Genomic DNA, 10,658 nt, shown 5'->3' with positions numbered 1-10,658 from the left:
TAGCTTTGTACCTTTGCGGTAAGAAGACTGTGGCCGTTTCTCAGTGCGTAACTGTCCGTATCTTTTTTTTTTTTTTTTAAATTGAAAAATTACAATACAGTTTTTGAACAAAATACAGATGCCAGGGGGAGCTCCATAAGTAAACAGTGCAAGAATAACTGTCCGTATCTGCGTTCTCACGTACTCTTGAAACGTCATCATCGAGACTGCATCGGACCAGACTAGTGTGTACAGATATGAATCAGTAGATAGATATATATCTATGGCTGCAGCTACTAGTGGACAGGAGGGTTTTATTAGAGGAAGACAGACACCGTCACAAATTCACAAATGTTCATCAGCAAATAGTAAGTCAACATGCCAGTGTGAAGAGGTCAAAGGCTGACCTGACCTCATCTGAATAAAGGTTAGAAAAGGCATTTGAGGTCTCCGAGTGGCTTTATTTCAAAGCTGTACCGACTGCATTTGTTACATCATCGAAGCGTCGCTGCTGGAATTTATCAGGTCAGAACTTGAAGTCAGATCAAGCCTATGGCGAGTCAAGTGTCAGGGTAAACAGTCAAGTCCACACCGAGGGTCAAACAGAGTCCATCCATCACCTCCTCCCCCCGGTCTGAGCTGTTATTAATCAGGGAGTTCAGCAGTGAAAGTTGACATCACCTTCGCTCAACCCTGGACTCACATTCACAGTCCCCAGAGAGAGAGAAAAGGCTTACAGTGTGGTCCGTGTGCGTGTGCATGTGTGTGTGCGCTGCCCCGAGGCCGTGACAGGAGGAGGATGGTGTGACCACAAGCAGAGAGGCTGGGCTGGGAGAGGAGCTGTAGACAGCATGGGAGCCTCATTCACCCTCGTGTCCATCTGCTTAACCAACACAAGAGCACACGCCTCCACACCCAGCGATCTGATTGGTCGCACGTTATCACTCCAACTGTGCTGCCTTGTTTTGTTGGTCATCTTTCCCAGCTCCTTTCATAACCGTCTTAATATTTTCACCAAGTCATGAGCGGCTTTTCTTCATCCAGCGGCTTTTCACCAGGACATGGTTACTTATGTTCTATGGATCAGTGTATAACTGAGGGATTTTTGAAGTCCGTGGGATATATCTTGCATATATTTTCATTAAAAGTTAAAAAATAATGCTTTTTTTGTTCATTATGAGCATGTCTTTACAAATTCCATCGTTATTTATTATGGAAACAATCACTTGCTAATAAAAAATGACTGGATATCACTAAAATGTCAATTAAAAAAACATCCCAATTTCATAACAGCCACCTTCTAATTAGCTGAACAATAATAAAATGAGCTTTTTCAAAAATTGTTTTGATTGTGTTTAATGGGTAATTTAGTTGAAAGTGATTTCTCACACACAGATACAGTTATAGTTAATTATACAGTTATTTTCCATATAAAATTTGATATAGTGCCAAAAAATACATTTCTGTCATGATTATCTCAACTTAATAAAAAGAACACAATCAAAACTATTTTTGAATAAGCTCATTTTATTATTGTTTATCTAATTAGAAGGTGATTGTTATTAAATTCAGACGGTTATTTAGTTGACATTTTAGTGATATCCAGTCATTTATTATGAATAAATGATTGCTTCCATAATAAATAACGATGGAATTTGTAAAGACTTGATCATAATAAACATAAAAAACATTATTTTTTTTAACTTTCAATACAAATGTGTGAAAGATTTATCCCATGAACTTCAAAAGTCCCTCAGTTACAGCATATATTGACTCATACGCGTCTCATAGCTCTAAATTTAAGAAAGCTCTTTTCTCATTTTCTAACTACGTTCATGCAGTTAGGTTAGACTTTCTACTCTGGGGTGCTTTGGAAAAAAAGAAGATGATCGTACAGACATCCATTCAACACCTGTATGGGTTGTTATATTTTAACATGCAACGCTGACCACACCTAAACCACAGATTTACCAATCCCTGAAGTCTTTTTGAATAATCGCCTTCGCCTCGTCAAACAGGAAACAATCAGATCAGAGACAGAAATCTCATCAATTACTTCTCAAAAACAACAACAGCAGAAAATGTGACAGAATCATGTTTTTTATTGTTAGAATACACGAAACATTAGAAGCGATTCAGTTAAAAGAAAAGTGTGACGTTTTACACGTTTACATGAAAATCTCAAAGCCCACAGGTGACGACATGTTTGCTTTGTCTACAGGTGGTTTACACTCGGTGTACGTGAATCCTTCTGCCTGTCTGTGTGCAGCATTACTCGAAAACAGACTGCTTTAATTTGGATGAAATTTTCAGGGGAGGTCAGAAGTGACACAAGGACTAACTGATTAGATTGTAGCAGTGATGCGGCTTAAAGTCTGGATCCATGGATTTGTTTATTTATTTATTTAATTTACGGGCAGCAAAAAATATTAAAATACTGAAAAAAATCCCCAAATTTAGCAAAAAATTCAACAAATTTTTTGAAAAATTGCAAAACCTTCAGGAAGAAAACTCCAATAATTGCTTAAAAGTTTCTCTTAACAGTTTTTTTTAAAATCCCCCAAATTTGGCAAGAAAATTCTTGTAAATATTTTTTAAAAATTAGCACAAATCTTCCAAAAAAATCCTAAAAATATCTAAAGTGATTACATATATATCAATAAAACTTCTAATATTTTCTTTAAGAACATTCACAAAAAAATCAACCAAAATCCAGCGAATTTCGCTGGATTTTGGTTGATTTTTTGTGAATATTCTTTAAAGAAATAATTTTTTGGCATATCTTTTTTGCCACCAGAAAATGTTCAAGAAATTCCCAAAAATGTTGTTAAATGTGGACATCAAAAATTTCACTGAGAAAATATATTTTTTCCCACATTTTCAAACTTTAAAACGGGTCAATTTGACCCACAGGACGACACGAGGGTTAAAGATTTCCCTTTGAGTTAGCGGGACGGCGTCACTGTAACTATGATGCTGACGGTCACATGACTGCGATCCTACTACAAATCCATCGACAAATCAAATGATACAAGAAACACTTAATAAAATTGTGGTGGTGTTTCTGAGTCCCATCAGTTCCCTCCGCCTGCTACATACTTAGATCACGTGATTCGGTACCTGTACATAACGTTCACATGCAGAACACACGCCTGTGCTCATCGCGGGGTCAGGGAACAGTCTTGGCTGAGCACTGCGCTCTCTGACTGCTTTTCTTGTTTGTTTTTTTTAGTCTTGCCAATTTGCATACTTGAAGCCCTTCTTTACATGCTGCTGGTTGTTGCTGGTGGATCCTCGTAAACATACAAATTTAATGCAGGGAGACGCGCCGACACGCGCATGAGAAAGTTTGCATGTTGGATGCAGGCGAGGAGGCATTTAGCTAATGAGTTTGTGTTCTTCAGTGACCCTTAATCACTGCAGTCATTTGAGCTTGACGTGGAGGCAAAAGCAGGTGAACGGAATTAACCTTTAAATGTAAAACAATAGAACTTTGGAACAGGTGAGTCTGATTGGATTTCAGCAGTTAGTATGAATTCTATTTATCATCAATGTCAGAACAACAAGCTCCTGTGCTGGTTTAGATCATTCAGATTACTGCTCACTAACTCTACTAAAGCCACTAAAACGTGTCTTTGTGATTAAACCTTTTATTTCTTAGCCATGCTAGCAGAATTACTCAACGGATAGCAATATCAGCAGAGATTTCTAAGCAATTACATAAAATCCATGGTCCTCAGGTGATGAATGCCGCTGTGAGATTGACATTTTTGTATTTCATTTCAGTCACTCTGATCCCTTGTGATTCTTGTAGCTCCATCATCAGGTCAAAATGTTTGTCTAATACTTTATATAGTCACTAAATGCTCTGTAAAACTAATAATATTCCTTTTACCAGGATACCTGCTGCCCGTGGTATCCTGGTTTTCACTACGTTTATCTTCTGTTTTTCGCTGTTAAAATTCAATATTTGTGACGTTACGGACAATCCCTGACCAAATCTAGCAAAATTGTATTTTAAAAATCTGTTAGAAATGTAGTTTTCAAGAACCAGCTACTAGCTCTAAAGGTCTACAGCTGCTGTTAGTCATGAACTAAGGGCGTTAAAGCACATACATGAAACATACAGAACAGTTACAGTACTCTTCTTCACAGCTTGTTTCTTCATATTTATTCTCTGCTGGAGCATATGTGAGAAAACTCTGATGTTCAAATAAGAAACTGACAGAACTTAAATGCTGTTTTGGGGCTAAAATGAACTCTTTTTTCGGTTTCTTTTGGTGTTCTACTATTGAATGATTTGGACTTCACACGGCGAGCGCTAAAGCCCAGAAATAAAGCTTCCCAGCAAAACGATTTGAAGCACCGACGCGGCTGACCTGAGGGGCCGACCGGCCGTCGCTTTGAGGAGTTTGGCGTCTTTGGAGGCCGAGACGACGCGACTGAAGGTGGGATGGACGTGTCTGAAGTTGTTCTGCAGAGGCGTCACCTGCTCTGCGTCCTCCTCAGTGGAGAAGATCTGTGAGGTAAACTGAGCCAGCTGAGGAGCAAAACACAAAAGATATTAGTCATTAGTCAATCAAATCTTTCATCTGGAACCAGTAAGAGACCCTTTAATGCTTTGGAAATGTTAATAACCTTTAATTGACCTACTTGGGACCATGAGATGTAGATGGGGACTTCATAAAGAGTCCAAACCACCACTTGAGCACATGGAGGGGTGGTGAGGCTGCCGTAGTATCGGTAATACTGACTCATGTTGTGCTTCGGCAGGAGGCTCATCAGCGGAAATGGCTTGACTTTAGCTGTCTGGCCTCGGGGGAAGGATGCACAGTCAAGACGAGAGCACTGTTACAAAACCCATGAAGCAGGAGGTGGGAGTGGGTTTACCTTTATAAGCAACAGAGGAGAGCTTCTGTGAGATGTGTCCAAAGTGCACATTGTCTGCATAAACAACCTGCAAAAAAACGGTACAAAATCAGCACAGATTTTTGGACTAAAATGCTTCAAATTGCTAAAAAACATAAACTGACGTCAATGAAGAATCCAAGAACAGCGAGCCCCGTTGGATCTTCTAATGCTGCGGACATGTTTGGATGGATGGACTTCATGTTGACGATGTGCATCTGGAGGTAAATGTCAGCAGATTACAGAGACATTAAGGGAAGGCTGCACTGCACCGGTCTGCTGACGGAGCTGGCTTGTGACAGTGTAGCGCTGTCTACTGACCCTACTGTACCTCCATTGGGTATCTGCGTCTGTCCACCGTGTGCTCCGAGCCGTTGGTGGCCGGGCCTCCCCAGTGGAAGTGCAGCTGGATGGTGTGGTAAACATCTGGAAGACCTCCGCCGCTCACCGCCATGCCGCTGCCAACCTGCAGTATGACTACAAAAAAACACAGGTTTGTCAGCTCCAACACAGAGGAGATACTAAATGAGCTAACCTGCTGTTTTCTCACCGGAGTGCCCGTCGTTTTTGAGCGTCCAGTGGCCTGTTTGGATTGCATCGAAGCCCTCCAGATGTAGAGACTCCAGGGAGTCGTTTCTGGTCATGTGATGGTCCAGATCGATGGGAGAGTGATGAGATTCAAGTAAAGGGTGGCATGAGGGGAACGTGTCTCCCCAAGCGTAAGGATCTGAGGATGGAAAAGGAGCTATATGAGCTTTGGCTTAACACTGCAAAGTAAAAGATCATTCTTAGCTTTTGTAACAGCAGTACAATGAGTAAACAGTTTCACCACAGGTCTAGTTAGTGGATTTCAGTCATTATAAGGGTCAATATATAATTGCGGGACTATTTGTATCTTAGTTGACATTTTTGCTGTTTTCAGGCCTAAAATCAACATGGCCGCCTACAACCAAACACCACATGACATTTTTAGAGAAAGATTCTTCTCAATATTTTATCTACAACTGAGTAAAATTGAAATTGAACGTTATTTATAAAGATATTGTAGTAAACCTGCTTACATGCCATAAATCCACACTTGACTCACACCCTACTTTATATTAAATAACTCAGAAAGCCTTGGAGTCTTCCAGTCTTTTCTTCAGGAGGAAATGACATCATGTGGAGCAGGTCATGTGACCTGGAATTAACACACTTCCTTGAGAGGTGTTTTTGTAACGGGGAACTTAATGGAAAGTGATTTGCAATTTATTTGCATGTTCATTGACCCATGAACCACCGTCACGTAAAGATGCGATCAAAAGCTCATGGATGACTGCTAAACACAGAGACATGTGGAAAATGTCTAGAATTGTGAATACTTATTTGAATAATAGATGACATGATTTCCAAAAAGGCACAAAGGTTCACATTTTAGGCAAGATTAGAGTATTGATTTGGCTTCGTACAACGTTAGAGTCAGAAGCAGGAAGGAAAATTGTGCAAAAGTTTGCAATAACGCTGAGCACTTAGCTTTTACTTAGACCTCAGACTTTGGTCAGGTGGTGCAAAAAACAGAGCTTTATCCCCACAATCAGCAGCTGTGGACTCTTTGAAGCACTCTCAAAATCCAAATTACTGATGCCCACAAAGCAAGAAAAGGCTACAAGAAGAAAAGAAGCTCTGACTGTTAAGGACAGGAGTGAATCGGTGATGCTTTGGGCTTCTGTTGCAGCCAGTGGCACATTTCCCTGGTAAAAGGAAGAATGGATTCATAAAAAAGCTAAATATGAAAAGGACACGGCATCTACAACAGGATAACGATGCTAAACGCCTCAAAATACAGAATGGAAAACCTGTAAAGGCTCAGGCTGAAGGTTTTACTGTGACCTTCATAGTTACCAAAACTGAAGATCTTTGAAAACCTGCAGAGTTGTGGCTGTAAGACTGCCAAAGAATCTCACAGAACTGCTTGTATTTTTGCAAAAAGAATGAATAAAAAAACCCAAACAGCAACTGAAAAACGACAAAAAGCATTTACAAAAGGTGTTACTAAGCAGTGACCATGTGAGGTGTTCAAACTTCTGCTTCAGGCCATGAAAAGACAGACGTAAATGAACACTTAAAATATGAAAGAACTGTGTCGTCTTTACCGTTTAGTTGGACCTCCTGCATTATTCAAACGACAGCGTGAGAGCTTTGCAGGAGAAAATCACTCCTTTGATGATTTGCTCACAACTCAAAGAACTATTCAGCCTCTGTAGGAAGACACTGCTTCACTTTAAACTGTCACCAAACCCCAAAAATAATGAGGAGAAGTGGAAATAATGACGGAAACAAAACCACAAAATCAACCTGCTTCATCTGAACGTCTCTCATTGGCCAGTAAAGTGCTCATAAAGTGTTGATATAAAGATTTATTTGCATTTTATTTAGAGATTATAGTCTGTACAGGCAGCATTTTAATGCACCAATATGGAGATTTGGGGATAATTTGTTTTCAAAGCACGTCTTCTCTCAAAATAAACATTTATCTGTTTATTTTACGACACTCTATCAATTAGATATTGATGCAAATGTATTTAAAGAGCTCTCAATTGCATATTTAAACATGAGATTTTTTAAAAATTAACTAAAAAATAATAGAAATAATCAACTTGGGACATTTAATGACTTTATTATTAGTTTCCAGTACAAAAAAAAGGAACAAAAAATGCAAGTAAAATGTATAAATTGCAGAATTTTACAATGCAGGACCTCTTTTATTGAGGCCAAAAATCTCCACTTCACTACTTAAACACTCCAGCATTCCAGTTTTATTACTGTCTATACTCAAAATTATTTTGTTTGTTTGTTTTTTTTGGATTTTGCTCATATTCTATTCACATCCCGTTTTATGCAACATTTTATTCCAAAAAAAAAGTACTGAAAATGGAGTTTTTTGTACTTGTTGTGTGTTTTCTGATTAACAGAGAGGTTACAAAACCTTAATGACATCGAAAAAAAAACATTTTGAAGCTGGCTTCATCCAAAATTAGGATTTTGTTGCGGAAATTAATGCAAATGAATTCCTTTTAAGACACCTCATTTGTATATTCAAACATAAAATACTAAAAACTCATAATGCAAATAATCTAAGCCTTATTGGAAGTCATCAGCTGAGGTAAATTCATGTTAATATCGATTGTTTAAACGTTTTCCTATAATTCACCTGCCTTTATAATGAAAAAGGAGCTGAAGGGTTACTCACCGCAATGCGCCTCATTGTAACAGTAGTCCTCTGGAACACAAACACAGCACAGAACTCTTCATCCCACTTATTAAAATGACATCAAACTCATGTTTTTTAAAAATTGTATATCGACTCCTCACCTGCATCAGCGTAGGAAACAGCAAAGGTGAGGAGAGCTGCGGTCAGAATCATGGCAGGATCCCGCAGGTGTCGGTATCTGAGGTAGACTGAGGAGAACCAGCGCCGACGTCCTCGCTTAAATAAGGAAGGGAGGTGAAAGCCGAGTTTTATTTGCTCCTTGTCCTGATGGGTGAACCGTGTCATTTACCAGTCTGGTGGTCTTTTCTGATCAACAGTCTCATTGATGCCAGCTTCACCTCCTCCTCCTCCTCCTCCTCCTCCTGCTGCTGCTGCTGCCAGCAGAGATGCCCACTGACTAGTAACAAGAGCCATTCATCTGATGGGAAAGCCAGAGGATGTTAGCAGGCGGAATTAGAAGTGAACAGAATGTATCGGGTTTAGTAGAAGGAGGCTGTGAAGTTCAAATAGTAAACAAAAAAAAAAAATCACAATTATGACTTCTAGGCTCCTTTTCAGTTTCACCCACTTGGAGTTCATTCTTTTATCTGCTGTTGTTGCACTGTTTTATTGTGGTTTTCTCTTCAGATGATCAAGAATTACACAAAGGGGATTTCTTTAACGTAGCGGATCACCACACTAGACAATTCTTCAACTTTACAGAAGGATGATACTTCTCATTTGTGTGTTTTTTCCCTCTTTCTTTACACTGTTTCATATCACTGTCTCATTCAAATCAGATGCTTAACAGGAAAGGCAGCTTCTTCTAGTAAAATAAGAGGATATTAGATGGAAAAAACTGCCTAAAACACCACTTAAACTGCATCAAAATGAAGGAATTGGCTCTTACTAAATCATATTCATCAGTATCACAACATTCTTGGCATATTCATGGTCTTCCTGCGTATTCTGCTTTTCTTTTTTAGCTCTCGTGTTGTCCTGCAGGTCAAATTTGACTCGTTTTAAAGTTTGAAAATGTGGCAAATAAAAGTATTTTCACAGTGAAACTTCTGATGTCCACATTTTCGGGAAATTTTTGGTGGAAAAAAAGTGAATGTTTCTTTAAGAACATTCACATAAAAATCAACCAACATCCAGTGAATTTCACTTAATTTTGTTTGATTTTTTTGTGAATAATCTTAAAGAAAATAATTGAATTTTTTACTGACATACATGTAATCATTTTAGATATTTTTAGGATATTTTGGGAAGATTTTTACAATTTTTTTGAAAATATTTACAAGAATTTTCTTGCCAAATTTGGGGGATTTTTTAAAACTAAAAATTTTAAAGGAAATTTAAGGAATTATTGGAATTTTCTTCCTGAAAGTTTTGAAAAAATTCTGAAATTTTTTTGCTGTTTCTTTTTTTATTTTTTCAGACAAGGAAACAAGAGTTAAAGATCATTATTATTATTATTGTCAATGAGGGTTTTCTTTCTGGGGCTGCACAGTGGAATAGTGGTTAGCACTTTCACCTTGAAGCAAGAAGATCCTGGTTCAAATCCCGGGGTGGGCCTGGGATCTTTCTGCTTGGAGTTTGCATGTTCTCCCTGTGCATGTGTGGGTTTTCTCCGGGTACTCCGGCTTCCTCCCACAGTCCAAAAATATCCTGAGGTTAATTGATAACTCTAAATTGCCCGTAGGTGTGAATGTGAGTGTGATTGTCTGTCTGTATATGTAGCCCTGCGACAGACTGGCGACCTGTCCAGGGTGTCCCCTGCCTTCATCCGAGTCAGCTGGGATAGGCCCCAGCACCCCCCACGACCCTAGTGAGGATAAATCAGTGTATAGAGAATGGATGGGTTTTGTTTCTGCTATCGCACAAACATGTTTCTAAGAAGCTTTCTGCTCGCTTCCACTGAGTTTTCGGACATTTTGGCCAAAAGGACAGCATCTCTGTTCAGTGTTTGATTGAGAGGTTTCCAGAACCGCTCAGATTCAAGGATGATTCTTCTTGGGTTCTACTATTTTTCCCATCCTCATAAATAATGTACAGCCAAAGGAACACTCTAATATAAAACAAAGCCATTAAGTCCACTGAGAAATGACAAATAGTTAAAATCCTCTCTTCGATCTGTAAAAGCTCTTTAACTCCAAGTCTTTAAATGATGTTAGATTCTTCTGCTTCCTCGCAAATTCAATCACCGCTTCGACTCGAGCAGCTCAATGTTAAGTGTTACGTCTCCCCCGTCCAGGAATAGATTGTGTGATTCTGTCACTACTTGGCCCGTGCAAACAAAGCCTCTTTTCTCCGCCAACAATGCTTCCCAGCTGGGTATCACTATCTCGGCTCCGCCTGCTGCCCTTATGAGTCACGGTGAGGTGCACTATATCCGCTTTCTTTAAATTATTTGAATCTTTTGATTAGCGTGGATTGGATTCACCCACAGGCTCCGTCTCACTGCCGGGGGATTCCCCTGCATCCCACCTTAAGCCTCTTTGACATTTCGGCCGCCGCAGACGGAGGAAACTTCCTTAAA

The 10,658-nt window shown here is 39.3% G+C and overlaps 1 protein-coding gene across 1 annotated transcript; it reads right to left on the bottom strand.

Moving 5' to 3' along the window:
* Positions 1 to 2,063: 2,063 nt before the first annotated feature.
* car15 (carbonic anhydrase 15) lies at positions 2,064 to 10,606 on the bottom strand. The gene is made up of 8 exons (XM_022194604.2): positions 8,239 to 10,606; positions 8,117 to 8,146; positions 5,438 to 5,614; positions 5,219 to 5,364; positions 5,013 to 5,105; positions 4,870 to 4,936; positions 4,633 to 4,793; positions 2,064 to 4,519 (listed from the first exon to the last, which is right to left on the bottom strand). The coding sequence occupies exons 1-8, from the start codon at positions 8,420 to 8,422 to the stop codon at positions 4,301 to 4,303; spliced, it is 1,077 nt and encodes a 358-aa protein (XP_022050296.2). The 5' UTR covers positions 8,423 to 10,606; the 3' UTR covers positions 2,064 to 4,300.
* Positions 10,607 to 10,658: the final 52 nt, after the last annotated feature.

The sequence above is a fragment of the Acanthochromis polyacanthus genome, chromosome 18 (genome assembly GCF_021347895.1).
Source record: "Acanthochromis polyacanthus isolate Apoly-LR-REF ecotype Palm Island chromosome 18, KAUST_Apoly_ChrSc, whole genome shotgun sequence".
Lineage (NCBI taxonomy): Eukaryota > Metazoa > Chordata > Actinopteri > Pomacentridae > Acanthochromis > Acanthochromis polyacanthus.
This window is presented reverse-complemented; position numbering and strand designations above follow the sequence as displayed.

Excerpts from the sequence above, each read along its gene's own strand:
- car15 (XM_022194604.2), bottom strand. The coding sequence starts at position 8,422 with ATGACACGGTTCACCCATCAGGACAAGGAGCAAATAAAACTCGGCTTT. Across the intron at positions 4,937-5,012 it reads TTCTTGGATTCTTCATTGAC|GTTGTTTATGCAGACAATGT; the intron begins GTCAGTTTATGT and ends GTTTTTTTGCAG. Across the intron at positions 4,520-4,632 it reads TCTACATCTCATGGTCCCAA|CTGGCTCAGTTTACCTCACA; the intron begins GTAGGTCAATTA and ends TTTGCTCCTCAG.